At 55.9% G+C, this 22,204-nt stretch overlaps 1 protein-coding gene across 11 annotated transcripts in view; it reads left to right on the top strand.

Annotated features, from left to right (window-relative positions):
• Positions 1-22,204, top strand: part of TOM1L2 (target of myb1 like 2 membrane trafficking protein) — a 145,519-nt gene that overhangs the window by 101,336 nt on the left and 21,979 nt on the right. For 7 of the 11 annotated variants that reach the window (XM_036296291.1, XM_036296290.1, XM_036296293.1 and 4 more), the window contains exons 4-7: positions 1,189-1,338; positions 12,676-12,810; positions 14,840-14,998; positions 17,471-17,587. In XM_036296291.1, the coding sequence (XP_036152184.1) occupies positions 1,189-1,338; positions 12,676-12,810; positions 14,840-14,998; positions 17,471-17,587 (561 nt within the window). The remainder of the gene's footprint in view (positions 1-1,188; positions 1,339-12,675; positions 12,811-14,839; positions 14,999-17,470; positions 17,588-22,204) is intronic. The other 4 variants (XM_036296292.1, XM_036296300.1, XM_036296294.1 and 1 more) reach the window with 2 other exon arrangements.

The raw sequence follows: 22,204 nt of genomic DNA, 5'->3' as shown, positions 1-22,204 counted from the left end.
CAGAGAGCTAAGGAATTCAGAAAGCTGTGCTCCAGGCGGGACGGGGCCTGCAGTTGGCACCTCTGGGCCCCAGGGCCTCTCCCTGGTCCTGCGGGGGCTGAACTGTCCCGTCACTTGATATGTAGTGCAGCCTTTGGAACGGCATCCAAGCGCCAAAGTTCTCATTGACTGGCTCCTCCCCTGTGCAGGGCACTGTGCGAGGTGCTTCCCTGGCAGCCTTACTACAGTTCTGGAAGGGAGTGCTCATGTGCCCACTTTACAGATGGGGAAGCAGAGGCTCAGACAGCCTTGTCCGGAGCCATTCAGAGAGAAAGTGGTGGAGCTGAGATTCAAGCCCACACTGGCCTCTAGCCAGAACCCACACGCACCTGTGCTTTTCTGATTGGCTTGGGCCTGTGTAACTGATTGTCCCAGTTAGGGGAGGAGTGGGCAGGGTTTGAAGGGTACATGGACCTTAAAGCCTAATGCAGCGGTTCTCAACCTGTGGGTCGCGACCCCTTTGGCGGTCGAACGACCTTTCACACGGGTCGCCTAAGACCATCCTGCATATCAGATATTTACATGACGATTCATAACAGTAGCAACATGACAGTTATGAAGTAGCAACGAAAATAATTTTATGGTTGGGGGTCACAACATGAGGAACTGTATTTAAAGGGCCAGAAGGTTGAGAACCACTGCCCTAATAGCAGCTGAGGCTCACAAACCAGTTACTAAAGGTGGAAAGTCATTTTCAGTTTTAGTTGCAGAAGCAGGGTTGTGTGTGTGTGTGTTTGCTTCCTCACATAACCGGGGCAACAACTCCCTGGGCAATTCTTACTGCGCAGCAGCCTTCCCTGTGACAGAGCATGTGTCCCGGTGGCTAACGCCGCACACCCAGAGGCCCAGAGGGAGGCAAAGTGCTGATTCTCAGAGACCGCTCAGTCATTTCATTCTTGCTTTCCCTTCTCCTGTGAAAGTGATGCCTAAACTAATGACCTGGTTTTTGTGCAGGGCAGTCAGCAGGGGGCAGCCTCACCGCTGCGTACGACTGGGTTCCAGGGTGAGGATGGCTGCCGCTGAGGCGTGGTTCTAAAGGAGATGGTCGGGAAGATGTTCGGGAAGAAGGATGGGGGTGGAAGTGGAGCCGTCCTCCTCTTCCCTGCGGCTCCGCAGGTCGTGTACTCACTGCTCCTCCCTCCACGTCAGGTGCTGGAGACCTGTGTGAAGAACTGCGGCCACCGCTTCCACGTCCTCGTGGCCAGCCGAGATTTCATCGACGGCGTTCTGGTCAGAATCATCTCTCCCAAGAACAACCCGCCCACTATCGTGCAGGACAAGGTGCTGGCCTTGATCCAGGTAGGTCCGCTCCTCCTGGCTGTTGGTGGGCCCCTCAGGGGTCCTCATGCTTGGCCATCATTTGGAAGAAAGAATGGAGGTTTCTGGGTTTTGATGTTCGTTGCATAATGCTTCCTTTCCACACTCATCCCACTGGAATGAAACCTTAAGCGGCGGCTCTCCAGCGAGTTGACAGAGGCTTCACTGATCGGTGCCTCGCCCTCTCCTGCCCACAGGGGCAGGTGGCCTTGGCAGGACTCTGAGCCCCCAGGCAGAGTGCGGAGTAGGCAGGGCCTGTCAGAGGAGCGTGCAGGCTGCTGAGCTCCAGGGGGCCAGCTCTGGGGCTGCCAGGAGGAGTGACTCACTCAGGAGAGGAGGTCTCCGTTGGCCCCTGCAGGACGGTGAGGAGCTTGGTGGAAAGGTCAGAGTGCGAGACGCATCGCAGGCAAAGACAATAGCAGACACAAAGGCCCAGATGCGTCGGCGAGGGCAGGCGGTGCTTTGGGTGCATTCATTGTTGATTGCCTTGTAACGAACCATCCAGAGTGTAGCAGCTTAAAGCAGTGGGTGGTTATGTCTCCTGTTTCTGTGGGTCAGGAACGCAGGGAACCTCGCTGGCCCCTCTGGCTTGGGGGCCCTCGGAGGCTGCAGCGAAGGTGCTGCCAGGCTGCCTGGTCCAGCCCAGTGGGAGCTGCAGGAGCCCCGCCACGGCGCTCCCACAGGGCGGGCAGCAGCTCAGGCCCTTGCTGACCACTGGGAGGAGGCCTCAGTTTCCCTGGTGTGGACCTCCTGAGTGTCCTCGGGACATGGCAGCTGGTTTTCCCCAGAGCAGATGATCCAGAGAGAGTGGGGACTGTAGTGCCTGCTGGGGCTGTCTCAGAAGTCACGCTCCATCCCTCTTGTCATCTGTTTGTTGGAAGGGAGCCAGCAGGTCCAGCCTCTGAAGTCGGGAAGCTAGCTGCTCCTCTTAAAGAGAAGAGTGGTTCCAGCCGCCCCACGTAGAGTGTAAGGGAGAATGTGTGGGCCAGGAGATAAGCCCAGAGGGATGGTCAGGGCTTATGGGCCACATAATGCTGAGGAGTGTGTGCCTTATCCTATAGGCAGTGGGGAGCCCTTGAATGTTTCTGAGCTGGCGGTACAGAGTCAGATCTGGTTTTAGACAGAGCACCCTGGTGACAGGGTGAAAGGTATGTACGTGCGTCAAAAAGCACATCAGTGCAGGGTGATTGGTGCTGTAGTAGAGGAAAGATAAGAACCTGCAAGAGCCATGAGGAGAGGGAAGAGCCAGCCTGGGGAGGAGGGCTAAGAAGTACGGGGGCAGAGTGCTTAGGGGCGGGCTTTGGAGGCAGTGGTGGCAGCTGAGAGGAGAGGGGCCTGAGCCAAGGAATCTGCTGACTGTCCTACCTGCAGCTGTGCCTGAGCCTCCTCCCAGCCCTTGGAGCAGGTGACTTCCCATCACTCCGTCCTCAGAGCCTCCCGCTGTCTGGTGTGCAGGACACATCACCCTCTCTCCCATCATCCTCTTATGCTCTTCAAGTTCCTCTGCCAGCTTTCCCACCACCTCTCCCTCTGAGCTCCCCGAGAGCCAGGCCAGTTCATCCCCAGGGTCTCTAGCACTTGACGGTGTTGAGCAGGTATTCAACACATTGTTGTCTGTCTTCCTTCCTTCCTTCCTTCCTTCCTTCCTTCCTTCCTTCCTTCCTTCCTTCTTCCTTCCCTCCCTCCCCTCCCTCCCTTCCTTCCTTGTTTCTTGGTTAATCCTCACCTGAGAATATTTTTTCCATTGATTTTTAGAGAGAGTGGAAGGGAGGGAGGGGGGGGGAGAGAGAGAAACATCAATGTAAGAGAGACACATAGATTGATTGCTTCCCACATGCACCCCGACTGGGGCCAGGGATTGAATTCACAACCCAGGTACGTGCCCTTGACAGGGAATCAAACCCCCAACCCTTTGGTGCGTGGGCTGACACTCTAACCACTGAACACCACCCGCCAAGGACATTGTTTTCTTAATAAATGGATGAATGTAGTTTGCTGAAGCTCTAAGGAAGGGAGGAGTATGGGTGACAGCAGAGCCCCATCACATGTGTCCTTAGATTGTCCCTATCCCTTCATCTGCCACCAGACATATCTCCCTCTCCCTCTTCCTCTCCCTTGTACGCACGCACACACACACACACACACACACACACACACACACACAGATGCAAATCATTTCACCCTTTAACCTCCTCACCCCCACCTATGCCCCCAAAACCCTCATTCTGGGATGCCCCAGCACACTCCCTTGCCTCAACACCCCCAGTATTTGATACCAGGAAAATGAATTGGGGCTTTCTCTTACAAAAGATGGGACATCCCAGCCTAAGCTGTGCAAGCCCCCAGTGGCCACAGGTGAGGTCTCTCTGAAGTCAGACCTGGAGCCCTTCCTGTGGCCAGGCCCAGTGGTTGTCAGCTGCCCCTGGCAAGCACAGCATGGCGAGGTCATGATCCCCACTTCCTCTGCTGACTGTGGGGGCCCTGATGGTTAGGTCCCCGAAGGAGGAACGCACGAGGTCAGAGTGATGAGGGATTACGAATAACCATCCGCACACCAGCTGGCTGAGCCTGGATGGCTCCAGCACCCAGTGAGGGGAGTCGGCGGCTTTTAAAGGACTTTTGGCGGGATTTTTCTGGGCGGAGGCTTCTGTATGCAGACCCAGAGGGGAGAGAATGGAATGTGGTCACCGCAAGTGAAAAGTGGTCTTCGGCAATGGGAATGTCCACAGGGAAATAACAGAAAAGCCAGTTCCCAGGGGATGGGTATCAACTCAATGTCTCCATCAAACCTAACACTGATGAGAGCAAAGCTGCACTGTCTGTGGCCCCTGGCTCTCCCTGGGGACACCAGCCTGGCACCCCCACCCCCGCACCCCCACCCCTGCACTCCCACCCCTGCACTGCAAGACTTTCTGTCAGACTCACCACCTCTCCCAGCACTGCTTCTTCCCACTGGCAAACCTCTACCTCCTTGTGTGTGAAATGGGGGCTGCGTTCCTGCCTGTGTACTCCCAGCCCTGCTCTGTGAGATGGTCCGGAGCAGCCCTGTGACCCACACCCATGCTCCGAGGACGCCCCCTGCTGGCCTGGGAGCAGGGCGCAGGATGGGACCTCGAGGGTCCAGCTGAGAAAACGCAAGGGACTTTAGGTCAGGATGCGTCCAAGTGGGCTTGGTAACCTGGCGGGGCAGAGTCCTTCCTGCACAGGTTCTGAAGCTCCCTGAGAACTCCCATCGTCGCTCCTGCTGGCTAACCGTAGAAGCGCAGGCAGCGTTCAGAGCGGTGGGTGCTTGGGTCTGTCATGGGGTAGACAAAAGAATAAAAAGCTCAGCTTTTCTTTTACTTTTTATTGATTTAAATATACTGGAAATCACATATTTAAAAAGCATGTAGAACTTGATAATTTTTACAAACTGAACATATCCATGTAACCAACCATGGGAAGTCAGGTGGGGGCCATCCCAGGGTGCGGGGGCTTTGTGGGTGTGCGTCATATTCCGCTTCACAGCATCGGGCATAGATGGGCTCCTCCATGGAACTTCACCCGCAGTCTCTGTGCCAGCGCTGTTGTGTCCGTGTGTCTGGCGTGCTGCATGTGAGGGCCTCACCGCGCCACGGAGTGACCGTGGCCTCCTTTCCCGCTGCGCACCTCGCTGCGCTGGCCTGCGGGTGGGCCGGGGTTCATCATCCCTCCCCCTGTGATGGGCACTTGCTGTTCAGGGGCTGTTAGAAAAGATGCTGCTGGGAGCATCTAGCACGTGTCCTTTGGTGATATACGTATCATTTTGTTGGGTATCTATTGGTTGAATAGGTGAAACTGCCATCTTTGTTGGTCCGAATGGTAGAATATTAGCAATTTCAGAGTTCAGCCTCACAGCTAGCCGTGCAATTGCTGGTGGCAGGGAGCACCCACGCACCGGGTCGTGGTGCCATGACCTCTTCACGCCCTCACCAGTGGGCAACATCTCCTTCATCACAGCTCATCTGATGAGTATGCAGAGGCTGCATCCTGTGAACCATTTTTTAACCCTTTGAAAAGAAGGTGGTTTTATGTGCATATTAAATGTAAATAAAGCCTCCCAGAGAGTCTGGTAATTCCCCCTGGGAGAGCAAGTGCTGCTCCCACTGAGAGACAGGAGGGGCTGGGGGTGTCAGACCGCTGGCTCTCTGGCCAGCTGGGGAGTGCAGCAGGCCCTTGTGTCAGTGCAGCTGGATTGATGTGGGTGCAGAGCTGTGGCCGGCTCCCTCCCCAGGACATTGCTTTCTGCTCTCAGCGCCCAGCTGCTGGAAAGTGGGCGGGGCCAGTCCCCTTGTGAATGCTCAGTGGGCCCCACCCCCCTGCGGGTAGTGGGCTTTGCCTTTCAGGAGGGAGCCCGTCTCCTGGTCGCCGGGGAGGAAAGATGCTGAGAGCAGAGCAGCCTCCGGAGCAGCTTGCCAGCTCCGTCACTCCTGCCTTTGAGCTTCCTGCCACTCCAGCTTTTCCCTCCTCATGGCCCCTGGCTGGCCTTTTTTGGCTGCGTGTCCTTCCGTTTGATGCCGTCCCTCGGCCTTCCCTGGGTGCTGTTTGCAGAGACAGCAGTGAGATCATCCTGCCAGTGGAGCGTCGCTGAGGGGATGCCTCTGCTGCTTTTCCGCCCTGCCCGCTGCCGCAGCAAGGGTTTGAGAGCACAGTGGGACCTCGGCTCTAACTTAATATGTTTCAGAAGGCTGTTCGAGAAGCAATTTGTTTGAAAACTGAATCAGTTTTGCCATTAGAAATAATGTAAACTGAATTAATCCAGCCCAGTCTTCCATATGTTCCCTGTTTCAACCTTTCTTATAGACAGTACGTGCTTATATACAGTACTGTTTAATCTATAAACACTTTATAAACAAAAAGGACATTAAAATTTAACAAAAAGGAAATGAAATTTACAGTAAAAAATGAAAATTCACATACACACTAGAACTACCTTTAATGTTGTGAACTCTTGATGACTGAATATGGAGAAGGGGTGGAGAGCCAGAGGGTGGGCGATGGGGGGTGGAGGGGTGGAGAGGTGGAGGGTGGGCGATGGGGGGTGGAAGGGTGGAGGGGTGCAGGGGTGGAGGGGTGGGGAGGGTGGGCAATGGGGGGTGGAGGGGTGCAGGGGTGGAGGGGTGGGGAGGGTGGGCGATGGGGGGTGGAGGGGTGGGGAGGGTGGCGATGGGGGTGGAGGGGTGCAGGGGTGGAGAGGTGGGGAGGGTGGGCGATGAGGGGTGGAGGGTGGAGGTGTGTCATTGTTTGGAAGGGGAGGCTCCTTCCATAAAATGTCAGGGAGCTATTCTTCTGGGGTTCTTTCTCTTTGGTCTCTTTGCTCCACTAGAACTTGCTTCAGGCTCACTGGGCCTCTGTCTCACTAAAACCCATCCAGTGATTGTTTTTGCTGCGTTTTAACACTTGCCTGCAGTGAAACACTGCACTGTCACCGAACAAGTTTATTGCACAGTTTGCTACTTCTTTGTCAGATTGCATTTCTCAATAAACTGCATTTCTCCCCATTTCCCAGCATTCCCTTGACGAGTGGAATAGGAACACCCTCCTTTCCCCCACCCCCTCCCCTGAAGAGACTTCTCAGCTGCCGGGCTGCTCCTCTGAAGGTCCCGGCGCTCCTGGGAGGTCAGCTTAGTGCTGTGTCCTCCCCAGCTCCTCCCCATCACCATCCACCTCCAAGCCTGGACTTGCCCCTCACAGCCCTCACAGGCTCTGTCAGCAACAGGCTCGGGCAGTGTCTTCCAGGCTGATTGCGTGGTCCTGGAACACACTCCCCCGGGCTCTGTGAGTCTGGAGCGAGTGAGGATATTAAAGTGTTCCTTCCAGAAGGGTTAAATCAGTGTCAGAGGTCACCTCAAAACACCTCTGGAACAGGGCCTTTGTGTAGTGTTCCTGAAATTAGAAATGACCTGCTGGTCCCTGGGCTGGATTGGAGGAGTTGTTAGGTGGAGAAGACCCAGCAGGGGTGAGGCTGTGGGTGGTGAGGACCCGGCAGGGGTGAGGCTGTGGGTGGAGAGGACCCAGCAGGGGTGAGGCTGTGGGTGGAGAGGACCCAGCAGGGGTGAGGCTGTGGGTGGAGAGGACCCAGCAGGGGTGAGGCTGTGGGTGGAGAGGACCCAGCAGGGTGAGGCTGTGGGTGGTGAGGACCCAGCAGGGTGAGGCTGTGGGTGGAGAGGACCCAGCAGGGTGAGGCAGTGGGTGGAGAAGACCCAGCAGGGTGAGGCTGTGGGGGAGAAGACCCCAGGGTGAGGCTGTGGGTGGGTGGAGAGGACCCAGCAGGGTGAGGCTGTGGTGGAGAGGACCCAGCAGGTGAGGCTGTGGGTGGAGAGGACCAGCAGGGTGGGTGGGGTGGAGAAGACCAGCAGGGTGAGGCTGTGGGTGGAGAGGACCCAGCAGGGGTGAGGCTGTGGGTGGAGAGGACCCAGCTGGGTGAGGCTGTGGGTGGAGAGGACCCAGCAGGGTGAGGCTGTGGGTGGAGAGGACCCGGCAGGGGTGAGGCTGTGGGTGGTGAGGACCCGGCAGGGGTGAGGCTGTGGGTGGAGAGGACCCGGCAGGGGTGAGGCTGTGGGTGGAGAGGACCCAGCTGGGTGAGGCTGTGGGTGGAGAGGACCCAGCAGGGTGAGGCTGTGGGTGGAGAGGACCCGGCAGGGGTGAGGCTGTGGGTGGTGAGCACCCCGCAGGGGTGAGGCTGTGGGTGAGAGGACCCGGCAGGGGTGAGGCTGTGGGTGGTGAGGACCCAGCAGGGGTGAGGCTGTGCTCCTCCAGCAGCTCCGCGCCAAGCCTGGAGGTGGGCAGGAGCCTCGTCCATGACAAGAAGTGCCCTGAGTGGCAGTTGCGTTTCCCGGAGGTATTTCTTCACACTTGGAGCCCGCACTTCATGGATCCACTCAATAACAAGCTTCCTGGTCACCATGCTTTGCTGCTGGCCCTCCACATTCCACTTGGTTTTCACGGCATTATTTTTCTTGAAAACTCGCAGGTTTTTGGAATGGTGGACGAGTAGAGGCTTCAGTTTGAAGTCCCCACTCGATTCCCACACAACAGTCACGTCAGCCGCCCTCCACTGGCTGTGTCCCGGTGCTGCCTCTCCGGCCTGGCGGGGCCTCGCGGGCATGTCCTCCCAGGAGAGGCCTGTCTCGTCCCAGTGGGACGCTGATGGGAACAGATCCCTCGGCCTCCTCCGCAAGTTCTGTCACGAAGTCCTGAGCAGCTGCTTTGCTAGAGCTGGCAGCCTCCCCACGCTTCTCCGCCGCGGTGCGCCTCTCTCCTGACCACCAGGCCCCAGGCCGCCTTTCGGGAGGCCAGTGCAGCGTCTCCACTTTTTCACAGACTTGCCTTTGAAACGTTATCACTGGCTAACTGCTTTTCGTTTATCCAAATCAACAGCCATTCTTCTAACTCGGTAGTTGCCTACAGTTGTTTCATGAGCACTTCCCCACCCTTAGCAACATCAGTCAGCACTCTTGATGGCCTCTTTATGTTTTAAAGTTGTGCTAACTATTTTGCCCTGCCGTACTCGGCAACCAGGTCAGACACACAAACACCTCTATCATACTTCACAATTATTTCTTTTTTAAGCTCTATCATTGTTCTCACAACTTTTTAAAAACATATTTTTTAAAATTACTTTTAGAGAGAGAGGAAGGGAGAGGGATAGAGAGAGAGAAACATCAATGAGAGAGACACATGGATCAGCTGCCTCCTGCATGTGGGGGATCGAGCCCATAACCATGTGCCCTGACTCAGAATCAAACCAATGAACTCTTGGCTCCTAGGTTGATGCCAGCCGGGCCTCACAACTTTCCTTTTCACTTTGCTGCTGTCACTCACATTCTTAGCACCCAGGATAATTTACTATAGGTGTTTAATAATAAGCAGCCACAAAACAAAAAACACGAAGATATTCACAGCACAATTTCCTGAGATGTTAACAACACAAGGTTAAGCAGTCAACTGACTCATATTCGTGCATTCTCTCCTTTGTTTGTTGCCTGAGAAACATGTGACTGACCATACAGGTGTATTGGGTCAAAAATCGAAGTTTTGTTCAACACCAAGATAATTTTTCCGTGAACAACCTGGTCGAGAACCGAGGTTTGACTGTACTCTCTTTCCACTGACGAAAGTGAGCTGATGGGGCTGGTCTGGGGGCAGGAGGCTGTTGTGTTCTTAGAAGGTGTCAGAGAACTGATGGCCGAATCTGCGTGGACGGCAGCTCTCCAGACCCTGCCACTGGGAACAGGAAGTTTGGTCCAGGGGCAGAAGCAGAAGATGCCAGAAGCTTTCTTTTGTCCAAAGAACAGAACCCATAGTTTAAATCAGTAATTGTTTATTTATCTGAAATTTGATGATTTAAAACTGTCAAAACTTGAGGAATACAGAAATGAATAGGATATGGTTCATGTTTTATAAGGTTTTAGTCTGGACTTTGGCATACAATCCAAAGGAACAAAGGAAATAAAAGCATAATGTTCTTTTTCCCCTCTCAATAGACCTTCCTCTGGGTCTTTCAACCCCTGACACTATAGGCGCACAGGTGGGAAAAAGAACTACTCAAGAGCAGGGAGGGGGCCACTGAGTCACTACCAGCCAGGGCCCCTCAGGGGGCCAGCACTGCCGGTCACTGCTCCCCGGTGGTTTCACCGCCTCTGCCCCTGGCGGTTTTCCACCTCCCCTGGACCAGGTTCTTCCAGCCCTGGGTCAGAGGGGCCCTGCTTTATCGCTGTCACCACAGTCTGTTGCCAGCCTAAGTGACCACCTTCCTCTGTTCTCTGAAGTAGGACAGTAGGGCTGCTCTCGAGGACAGGATTCGGTGCTGGCTGCTCTCCCCGAGCAGGGGCGGGACTCAGTGTGTGCCTGGTGGGAAGAAGACAGGAACACACGTATTTGGGCATTGACCCAGCAAGATACTAGAGGCACAGAGCATCTCTGGATGTCTCCCACTTCTGTGTTTCCCCATATGGCTGTTCCTTTACAGGTGCCCCGCCCCCTGCCCATTCCCATTGGCACCAGAATCTTGCTCAGTAGAGAATGCACCTAACCTGCTCAGGGGCCCCACAGGGGTTGAAATAGCAGCAGGTGGGCAGGGGGTGGATTAGCCAAGGCAGCTTGGTTGCAAATAACAAATGCCAACTCCAGCTTGCCTAGGCAGAGAGGAAAGTTTGTCATGAAAAGGCAGGGCTATCTACAACCCTGGGGTATGCGGGGCCTGGGGAATGGACAGAAGGGATCAGCAAAACCCTCCAAATCTCCTGTATGTCTCACTAGGCACACCTGCTGCACCTTCTCCCATCCACAGGTTGGGGCTGGCACAGGACTGACTCCCAGGGCCACATCCACGGACAATCTCACCCGCAGGCTCCAGGCCCAGGCCAGACTCTTGCGAGGGGGAGAAGCTGCTGGGCCAGCCAGCGTGGGGTGTGTCTTTCCCCTCCCTGCCTGGGGCCATGGAACGGGGTCTGTTGACACGCGGTTTGGGCAGGTGCCCCAAGAGTTCTCAACTGACTGGAGAGAAGAGTGATGGTTTTTTAATCTTCATTCTTCTCATCTCATAGTCAGCTGGATGGAAAGCGACACGAATGAAAAGGGGCTCCCTGAGCTGTTGGCCCTCCCATAGGAACAGGCCTCCAGCAGCCCCAGGGGGAGCTGCCATGCTGCTGCTCCCGCTCCCACAGCAGCGTGGGTGCCGGCGGTTAGGCCCAAGCTCCAGTGCTAGTGCATGGGGAGCTAGGTCACGGCCTCAGCTGGAGCGTGAACCAGGTGGCTGAGGCCAAAGCAGCTGGTGGAAGATGGGGCTCGGGGTCACTTCCCAGGGGGCAGGCCTCTTGTGACTGCTCCCCAGCTGGGATTCCAGGGAGACCTCAGCAGGCACCTCTGCCCAACTCAGGATCCTGAGGAAAGTGTCAGCCAACCCGACAGGGGCTGTCCTGATGCAGGGTTAAACCCCTGAGTGTGCAAATTAAATAAGTGGATCAAGGGAGCCAGACTGACAGTATGTTTCTGTTAAGTAAGATGCATCACTTGTAATTAACAAGGCATTTTGGAAGCTGGCCTTTTCACTTCAAGTGGGTCTGCGGGTAAGCGATAGCGTTGCTCTGGCCGCCTCGGGATTGGTTGGAGCATTGCTGGAGCCGGGAGGCGGTTAAATGCTGGAGACAGCAACGGAATTAGTACAGGACCCTGGCCCCCAAGGCTCCGCCTTCCCCTGGGAGTTTATAAGGTGATGGGTGACTCTGAAGAGCTGGGCCCAATTTTGGGGGAGCTGTTTGGCTATACTTTTAAAAAATGTATTCTGGCCCTAGCTGGTTTGGCTCAGTGGGTAGAGCGTCAGCCTGCAGACTGAAGGGTCCCATGTTCGATTCCGGTCAAGGGCACATGCCCGGGTTGCAGGCTCCACCCCCAGTAGGAGGCAGCTGATCAATGATTCTCATCATTAATGTTTCTCTCTCTCTCCCTCTCCCTTCCACTCTGAGATCAATAAAAATATATTTTAAAAAAGAAAATGTATTCTGTAACTTCCAAAGAACAGATTTTTTTTTTAATTTTTAAAGAGTTTCATGAATCAGTGGTAAGTGGCAATCCGTTTCCATCTGTGTTCTTTCCTCTCTGTGCTGTTTTCATGTAAAGGAAACTAGTGCTCACGCTTTCCTGTGGGTTTCCATGTGGGCATGTGTGCGTTGACATTGCAGGCAGCACGGGCTCCCCTCCCCGCTCAGCCCCAGACACCTTGCCCGGGCGAGGCCGGCTCAGCTGTAGGGTCCTCGCATCTGCTGAGGAGACCTAGAGAGGCTTTCCCAGCCACACGCCGCTGTCTCCTTCCTGTCAATTTGCCTGTGGTTCCTGCTTCCAGTGACGAGAACCCCACACAGCAGTGTGGGAAACGGTGAGCGAGCTTGCAGACCCACAGCGCCCCTGGCCCCACGGCAGCCTGGCGGCGCCCTCTGCTCACCCTTCAACTAAACTCACCAGAAATTGATTTTCTTGCGATTAGGGAAATGCCTGTATGTTAGGATGTACTGCAAAGCTTGGGTGTTATTTCTCTGTCTCTTCTCCAAGGAAATACAGATGCTGAATTAAGTTTTATGTTTTTGTTCATGCTCAACAGCACCATTGAAAAACCAAGATTTTGCCACCTGCCTTGTGGCAGCGCTGGCAGGGGGAGAGGGACAGGATAGTTGCCAGGGCAGTTCGCATTGGGGTCCAGGGGAGCACTGGCCTCTGAGAGAGCAGCTGGGTGCGGTGGGTGTTCAGGCGCCGTGACAGCTCTCGGGAGACACGCTTCCTAACAGACCTCCTTTCTCCTTCCAGGCGTGGGCCGACGCCTTTCGAAGCAGTCCTGACCTCACGGGTGTTGTGCATATATATGAGGAGCTGAAGAGGAAAGGGGTCGAGTTTCCTAATGCAGATTTGGACGCTCTGTCTCCCATACACACACCGCAGCGGGTAAGCTCCCAGCTGGCATTTTCTAGAAAGGCCTATTGCAGAATACGCACCGCCCCCTGCTGCTCCATCTGAATTATTCAGCTTGTCGTCACGCTGTCTTGAAGCTTGAGGGCATTTCTCTTTAATAACGGGGAGTGCAGGAGTGAGACAGCTGGCTGATAGTGATTAAGTGGCTGCAGTGTCTCCCCCAGTTTTCATCCTGCCTGTGGAAGAGCATAATAGAGGGATCGTTTCAGACGTTCTCATGGAAATGGCTGCTGGGGGAAGCCATTCTCTGAGGGTCATTAGCACCTGCTCTTCAGAGGCCCCAGGAAGGGGCTGGCCGGCCTCCCCTGGAGAACAGGAGCACCTCGGTGTTGGCAGTGTGGAGATGAGTGTGCCGCTGCGCTGGGCAGGGAACAGCTTGGGGTTTCCCAGCCGTACAAGCTAATCAGATGCTCTAAATGGACCCATTATCAAATGGCTCTAAAATGTACGGAGAGCTGGGCGCGTTCGGCATCAGCCCAGACACCTGGGGATTCAAAGCCCATGGAAGGCCATGCCGCGGAAGCCTTCGAGGCAGCCCTGTGCTGCAGAATTAAAGCCTGCAGGAGAGGCTGGCCACCCTTCCCGGGAGCTCGTGTGCACCCTGTGGGCTGGGATCCAGGAGAGCCAGGGCTCAGGACACTGCCTTGCGGGCCCCTGTCAGCCCACCTCTGAAACGGGGGAGGAGGGCGGCGGCCTGTGCGGGTCTTGTCGTGTGAGCACCGTTCAGGCTCAAGAGGGTGTCAGAGACGCCCACAGGGAAGCACCAGGAGTTATATCTTCCAGAGCAGTGTTTTCAGAATGACCCTCCAAAACACTGTGCCTCGTGGAGTAAACATCACTGTTTTATTCTTCTAATAACTAGTGGCTCAGTGCACAAATTCATGCACGTTGAAAGGAAATTAATTAGAAGAAATATTTTAACATTGCTATTCACCCTTCCTCTGTAATAGAAGTGTCAACCAAATTCACGATCGACAGTGACAGGTTGAAACACACATGTGCGATTGGCGCCAGTGAGAGCTTTATATGTATCGCGCATGTGCGAGTCAACTTAGCCTTTTACAGATATAGAACAAATTTGCTTAATTAGACCTGCTTTCTGATGTAGCTAAACTTTTTCCAGCCCAGTGAAGCACCCCAACTTCTCTTTCAGGTAATTGTCAGCAACACAGCAGTAAATATCAACAAAAAGCAGATTACTATTGTAGATCACACAGGAAGAACAAAGGGTAAAATATGTAACTGCAGCAGTGTTTGACTATATTCTGCGCAGTGAGAAAACCTGAAGTCATTTTCAAGGTCCACCATTTCTTACTTCTTTTCAGTCGGGTCAAGTTTCTGAGCTTTCTAAATCTCCATTTTCTGGCTAATGAAAAGAAAATAGGATTCCATCGAGTCTCCTATCTACCTACTCCAGGACTTCTGTGAGGCTCAAATGAGATGAGGCACATGAAAACACTTCACAGACATTTGGTTACAGTGTAAAGTGTTTCCACCTGGCTAAAGCTTCCTGGGCTGAAGAAACTGCAAGGAGGCTAGTCGTCACTAGGGAGAGGAAGCCGGGCTTTGCTATGTGACATCATTACCCGGACAGAGGGAAGGACACTTAGCTTATTAGCCTTTTATATAGACAGATGATACAGAACTATGTTGTTGTTCCTGTAATTACAAAGAAAGTTCAGTAAATTACATAATTACTATTTATATTAGCTTACTTGTAAAAGCCAAAACATAATCTTCTGGTACCAACTAAGGATCCCTAGGTGGCCCTAGTAATGGGTACAGAGTGCTAGGGCTCTCCCTGCCGCCTTTTGAGGGGTCTGGGCTTGGTTGTGAGGGAAGCAGAGGGAGAGGCCACTGGGAGGGCGTAGAGGGAAAGACTGGGAGCAGAGGGCCCCTCTTCACAGGTGCTGCAGATAGTGCTGCCCTGGGTGGGGCAGGCGCCAGGTCCTGCTGCGCAGGCAGTCCGAGTGAGCAGAGGACTCTGTTGTTGCCATGCCAGAGTGTCCCTGAAGTGGATCCAGCCGCCACCGTGCCCAGGTCCCAGGCGCAGCAGAGGACAAGTGCCGGCTCCTTTTCCTCGCCTCCTCCTCCTCCCTTCTCCGCACCGCAGGCCCCGGCTCTGAGTGTGACCGGCCCCATCACAGCCAATGCAGAACAGGTACTTGCATACACTAGGCACAGGCAAGCCAGCTCTGCCCTCATTTGCCCTCCCAGAGACATGGGCAGGTGTCAGTGATACACAGAGGAAAGGGCCAGCCCCGCTCCTGAGGACTCACAGTCCGGTGGGGGAGACAGGTGCAAAGACAGTCAGGACTGTGGTCACGTTGAGGTGGGAGAGTGTTCAGGTGCTGAGCCCAGAGTTGAGCAGTGCCTGGAAGGCAGCCTGAGCTGCTGCTGTGGAAGGTCTTGAAGCGGGAGAGAAGCCTTGCCAGGCACCATGCCGGGGCAGGGCTGGTGTGGAGCGGGGGGCAGAGGGGGTGGAGGGTGGGGGCTCAGTGTGGGCAGGGGCACTGTGTGGGGTGGGCAGGTGGGGGTGGTGCAGGCCAGAGGAAAGTGCACAGCAGGCGATGTTTGGAGGATGGGCTGGTGCAGGGTGGGAGTGGGGAAGAAGCCGGGGCAGAGGTGAGGCCAGAGCACAGGAAGGGAGCGGAGCTGGGAACAGCCTATGTGTGTGCTGATAGGGTGGACTTACCTGTGAGGCAGAGGCTGGGCAGGGAGACTCTTCAGGAAGCCTCTTCCTGCTTCACCCCAAACACTGCCTGCCTCCCTGAGGGACCTCCCGGGAAGCAATGCCCTTTAACCCCAACGGGTTTTTCGGTGAGATGTGGAGACTGATCTTTAGGTGATTCTCTAGAATTTCCATTAGTTAAAATTTGAGAATCGGTCAGGCTTGAAAAAAATCCATCCAGTGTTTATATTTTTTAAATGTTCACATAGTACCTGTGACAATGTCATCATTCTGGGGCCTCATTTAAACAGAGGACAGATGATTCTGCCTGGTTCGTGGGGTGCTGTGCCAGGGCCCCAGGAGGGAGCGGGCGGGAGGAGGGAGAGGCCAGCCAGCAGGCGCCAGCTTCGCCAGTCCTTTAGCCCTCAGGGTGCCTCCTGTCCATACAATGGGGCAATAACCGTGCCCTCTTACCTGCTGGGCAGTCATGGGCCTGAGGGCAGTTGAAGGCTATAAGCACCCAAGTTCTGCGTGCTCTGCTGAGGAGAGACTGTTGAAACCCACAGCTGAAACGCATTTACCTTGACTGTGGGCCTCACTTCACTGAACTGTGCCCCTTTTCATCACCTAAAATGACCAGGACCTGCCCCCCTGGGCAGAACTGTGCCCCTTCTGCTCAGAGGGAAGGCAGCCATGTTTGAAGTTGGATGGCCTGAGGCCCTCCACTGTCTGTGTGTGGGAACGCGGGGTGAGGGGGAGCCCTCAGCAGCCAGAACAGTGGAGAGAGGGTTTGGAATGCATGAGGGGCATGAGTATTGCCCCTGGGGAATGAAAGCAGAGGCAGCAGGAGACCAGCCGGGCCTGGAGGACCCAGGGCTTCAGAGCCCACATGGCTTCTAACCGCGAAGTCCTGGGCCTCCTGGTCAGAAACCTCTTCTCAGCCAAGACCTGGGCCGTCCACCCGTCAGGCAGAGCACGAGGCAGAGAGAAGCCTGCCAGGACCTGGCCTGCCCCCCTGGTGGGCCATCCCTCCCATCTGTCCAGCCAGTAAACATGCATTGAGCCTCCTGTTCCTGTACCTGTGCGAGGGCACAGGCCTCAGGGGGCTGCGGGAAGAGGTGGGGAGGCCTCCGTGCACGGGGTCAAGTACAGGTCAGAGTGCCTGCGGTCCAGCTGTCTGCACATCCCAGCAGTGTCGGGTATATGTGTGCCGACACGAGTGAGGGGGGCATTTCCACATCAGCTACCCGCAGCAACCCTGCACAACGTGGGGGTTCCCAGTTCCTTCTCAGGTGGGAAAACGGAGGCTCAGAGCTTAAGGTCCATCCTGTGGTGTTCCTGCTGCAGGAGAGATGGCCCAGGCCCAGGCTTTGGAGACCCTGTTGGGTGGGCGGGTTGGTAGCTTTCAGGGGGTCGTTATCCTTTGGTAGGGAGTGGCCTTCCCTGTGGTTTTCTCTCAGTGCCTTTCCCTCACTCTTGCCACACCAGGAAAGTGTGCATAACCTGGCCAGCCTCTCAGAAGGACATAGTATTTTGAGGATAAGCTGCTGGGAGCCAGAGTCTATAACTATTCGGTTCCTCAGCAGGGATCCCAGTGCTGAAGGGACTGGGGACCACACCTCCCACCTTTCCCTTGAAAGAGCAGAGGCAGAGGCCTGAGGGTGAGTCCCTGCCCCAGGGCGGGGAAGCGGGGGCTACAGACCAGCTTGGTCCTCTGGGCCCAGAGCGCTCTCCTTGCCCAGTGCTGCCTCCCAGTCCTGGGCAGAGTCGGGGGCCAACGGGTGACCGGGCTCTCCAGGTGGCCCCCCTCCCCCATCAGTACTCTCTAGACCAGAGGGAGACAAGACGGTGCTGCTGCTGCACTCCTTCAGAAGTGCAGCCCGTGTCCCAGTGAGGGCGGCGGCCCCGGCCAGGCACAGTGACCGACCTCTCCCTCCCTCTTCCCTCCTCTGGGCCCAACAGATCGCCAGGCTGCGGAGCGAACTGGACATTGTTCGAGGAAACACAAAAGTCATGTCTGAGATGTTAACGGAAATGGTTCCTGGGCAGGAAGATTCATCTGATCTGGAGTTGCTACAGGTGAGGGGCCTCATCTTGGGGCTCTGGGCCCAGGGATGCAGTCGTTGAGAGAGGGGCCGAGTCCATTTGGGCCCAGACCCAGCCTCATGCTTCCTAGAAACAGACAGAGGCCAGTACCAGGCTCTCTCTTTTTTATTTTCCTTAGTAACATTTTTTCCTGATTATAAAATGCCAATTGCAAAATCCATGCTCATCTAAAGAAAAAGGAAGTTCAAAGGAGAAAGGAGTAATTTTCTCTGAGGCCGCATCCACAAGTAGCCATCGCCAGCGCTTTGATGTTTATTTCAAATGTGGTTGAGATGATGTTATTATGTGTACGACTTTTGTGTATTGCTTTGCACCCTTAACATCATCAGCCTTCCCTCCTCACGCCTTTCCCAGACCCCCAGGCCCTGGGGCAGCTGAAGCCCCTTTTCTTCTCCTGGACACCCAGCATCCGTCCCCAGGCGGAGGTTGCTCTCACGTGGTCCCGCGGCCCTGTCACTACCTGGCTTCTCCTCTGGACGCTTGTGGACCTGGCAGTGTGCCTGAAAGGGGTCTGGGTGCAGGGCTGGCCTGCGGGGGGGCCTTGTGTTAGAGCCAGATACCCTGCCTCAGGCCTGTTTCCCAGGCCCGCCACTCCCGTCTCAGGCTCTGGCCCCGCCTGAGAAGCAGTGCCCCTCTGAAGGGGTGGAGAGAGGGTGCTGTAGACTCCCAGGTGCCAGATCTTTTCAGTGAGAGGCAAGATGCTTGAGTAAATAAATCAGGAGCCAGACGGGCCTGGCGAACTGGCGTGAGTGCACCAGGCAGGCCTCGTGTTGCTATTCTCGTCTGCCCTCGGGCTGTCAGTCTTGGCCCCCTAAGTGCCACACGTCCCCCCTGCTGTTGGCACACACCTGCAGCCTGTGGAGGCTCGGTCTGATGGCCGGTCCTCAGGAATGCACACAGCCATCTCTTTTGTGCCCCCTTCATCCTTCGAAGCCATCAGCTCCCGGGGAGAGGAGCAGGGGTGAAAGCCTGTTGAGGGCCTAACACAGAGCAAAGCCCGAGAGGCACCGAGATGCTGTGCCGAGGCCTGCTCTGAGGAGCTCGCCGCTGAGTGCCGGAGACACGGCTCATCTCCACGAAACTGTGGCGTCGGGCTGTTCTTGAAGCCAAGATGAGACCCTCTGCCAGCTGAGCAAGGCAGCCTCACTGAGACCTGGCAGACCGGGCTTGCCTCACTGAGCAGGGCCAGCCGTCCGCATGCCACACTCCAGGGGACCCAGCACCCATTGCTGCGTATTGGCCTCCACTCGCGCCTGGGTGATGGGTTCTTCCAGGCATTCCCGGAGGCACTGAGATCTGTGATTATTCCAGAAGCGGCGGAAGCTGAGGGGCTGCTTGAGGTAGTTCTGCGCTGTGTCAGCATCAGAATTCCTGCTGACAAGGGCTTGCAGTGGACAGAGCGGAGCTCCTGGCAGCAGGGGTGGGGGCTGAACAAAGCCAGCCTGCCTCCAGACAGCCGAGCAGACCCAGACAGCAGGGATGTTCTGTGTGCCAGTGCGTGCGCGTGTGTTCTAAAACAAAGCCCATGAGCCAAGACAAACAGAACCTAATCTCCTGGTGTCAGCTCACAGTCTTCAAAAATAGGTTGCTTCCCATGACGTTTTCTTCCCTCTGTTTTGTTCCAACTCTGAGCCTCCCAGCCTCGCTGCTGTCTTTAAATCAAACGGAAAGAGCGGCTCTGGTACAGCGGGAGGCTTCGGGAGTCGGGCGCTCTGTGAACAGACATGGCCCCGGCTGCCGGCCAACTCTTCAGTCATTCCTGACATCTCTCCTCCTCTTCCTCCCCATCTATCAGAAGCCAGCCAGGGAGGGTCTCCCAAGGGCCGAGGTCAGATCACACAGTGAGCCTTCCATGTGGGAAAATGGCACAGGCTGCTGGGAAAGTGGCAGGATCAGCCCATCCCCAGGACCCCTTAGTGCAAGTGGAGGGCAGCCAGATGGCTGAGTAGAAGCTGTCAGAGCTCCCAGGACTGGCCAGGGCCATGGAAGTGAACGCTTTTGCCACCAGCCCAAATGTTCACGCCAACAAAGGCCGCTCAGTCTTGAGTGTGAGCTGCTGGAAGAGGCGGAGGAAATGGAAGAGAGGAAATTGGAGGTGTCAGCCCTGGATACACTGTGTGACAGACCATGATGATGGGTGGGTTTCGTCCCGATCGCTTCCCGGGAGTCACAGAGCCGTTCTGCTGCAGCCTCGCCGCAGCCCTGCGGAGGGCAGAGCAGCCCCCGGGGCACTGGGCCTGAGGACTTGGGTGGTTACTGTGGCTGAGGGAGGCGGAGGCCACTCCACTCCCCTGCGCTGCCAGCCTCTCAGGAGCTCCCGGGAGAGTAAGCCGCCGAGGGACCCAGCAGCTCCTCAGTGTGTGGGCCTCTGCTCTGGGCCGGGAGACCTCCAGGCAGCAGCCAGCTCCACACCTACGCTGAGTCCCTCCCGCCTCGTTCTCAGCAGCAGCTGTCGGTCGGCCCGTGGAAGCCCTTGGTGAGCAGCACAGCAGGGCAGGAAGGCGCCACTCGTTCAGCCGCTCAGCCGCGGACTGAAGAGCTGGTGATGCTCGCAGGCCCTGGCCCATGGAGCATGGCAGGATCACCGTCACCAGGGAGGGATGGGGATCCTGTTTGTGTGCTGCCCGGTGCCGGGCGCAGGCACGGCGGCCACAGGCTGGAGCTCCAGCCTGTCTCCCTGCACCTGCTGCCCTGTCCGTCTCTAACACCAGCAGAAACACATTCCACGTTCACACGGTAGGACCTTAAATGCTTGAGACTGCCGCGACCCAGTCTCAGGGTGCAGATGCGGCTGTGGGCAGCCCACCTTGAGGGTGGCCAGGCGGTTCTCAGCAGGGGACGGACATTAGAAGCTGAGAGCGCCATCCCCTGAGAACCCTCCTCTCTTTCTCCCGTGCTGCTGGACGTCTCTGCCCCCACAGGCACTGCGTGGGGCCTAGCGTGGCTGCACCCACACCGCTGAGGTCCACGCCTTCACTGCGGCCTGGAGTCCCCATCGGGACTCTAGTGAGCCTGGTGCTGTCGTTTGGTGCCTTCTGTCTCTTTCAAATTAGCTTTTTGGATTTTGTCTCCAGTTAATAACTTTTAATTAATTCAGTGATGCTCACAAGGGCATTCCTGCGGCCAGGAATGGTAGAGAACCTTTCTGCACGCTGTCCACGAAGAGGAGGGGCAGGCATTGATCGCCCTCTCGCTCCCCTCTCTCTGCATCTCATTTCAACAAAAGACTGGGTGGCCAGGACCGTTTTCCGTGGAGAAATCTGGTTTATTCTACACATTTAGCTTCATTATTCCCCTTTCTCTTCAACAAAGAACTTCTTCACCCACCCCCACCCCCCAGAGCTGTAGGAGCAGGTCTTCAGGACCCTGTTCCATGCTCCCCAGGACCGGGAGGGGGTTCAGAGGACACCCAGAGCGAGGACCTAAGGGTGGTTCTGTGAGGTGGGGATGTGCATGCCCTTGAAGAAAAGATCAAGGCATTGGGATCAATTAGACAGAAAAGAGGATATTTTAATAAGATGCTCTGATAGGTGAGGGCTTTTGCACAAAGAACAGTAACCAGCTGTTCTCCCTCTGTTGAGAGCCAGACCCAGAAGGAGGCCAAAGCCCAGATTGTCACCATTTAAGAACTTCCGTCCCAGCTGTTGTGCAGCGGGAAGGCTGCCCAGCGAGTGAGCAAGCGGGCTCTCTGTCTGGAGGTCTGGAGGCAGGGGAGGCAGAGCAAGATCTCCCACGGCACCTGCGCAGCCTGGCTGTGGGGGACCCCGTGGAGGCCATGCGGTGCTAGCTGGTCTGTGGTGGCAGAAATCTTAACATTCTAGTCCTCCTCTCACCATCTAGCTCTTTGTCGTTTCTCTTCCTGTTTAATTTTGTTTTAAGACAGTAACTTACAAGGTTAAAGCATGGACATGTAAAGCTTTCTCTCTGACTCAGACCCCGGGCGGACTCCCTGGGTGCTCCTCTGGGGTCGGGGAGGGGAGGCTCTCCTGGGGGGTCCGGGCAGCTTCCTTGTCATCCCCTGGCGGTGGTGGGGCCAAGGCAGCAAGTGCAAGGCCAGAGCAGGTGCTTCTGGCCTCCCTGCCTCCTGCTCCAGGATGAGAGCTAGCAGAGGCCTCAGAAACCATCTGCCTCTTCCCACACATTTCCGTCAGGGACTGGAACTCTTCTCCACAACCAAGTCTCCCAGAGAACCCGAGTGTTTAAAACAGGTCAAAGCAGAGCTGCCCGGCTGCTGCAGGGTGGGTGCCCCAAACCCCTGCTGTGAGGCACCTCAGAGGTTCACCATTTCTGCACCCCTTGTTTTCCCCAGGGAGACAGAAGCCAGAGAGTGCTGGAGGCCTGGGGCGCTAATGCAGGGGACAGGGCGAGGACAGTGACGGGAGCTGGTGGTCTGAGCAGACCAGGGTGCAGAGCATTTTATTTGTTTGTTTATTTATTTTTACTAGAGGCCTGGTGCACAAATTTGTGCACAGTTGGGGTCCAGCCAGCCTGCCCTGATGGGGGCTGATCAAGGCCAGGCTGACAGGGGGTGGGGATTCAGGAGGTTGTGGGGGGCCGATTGGGGCCCCTATCGGGCCTGTTGGCCACTGC

This window comes from Myotis myotis, unplaced genomic scaffold, assembly GCF_014108235.1.
Source record: "Myotis myotis isolate mMyoMyo1 unplaced genomic scaffold, mMyoMyo1.p scaffold_m19_p_29, whole genome shotgun sequence".
Lineage (NCBI taxonomy): Eukaryota > Metazoa > Chordata > Mammalia > Chiroptera > Vespertilionidae > Myotis > Myotis myotis.
Note: the sequence above shows the minus strand (reverse complement) of the source record. Positions and strands in the feature narration are given on the sequence as shown.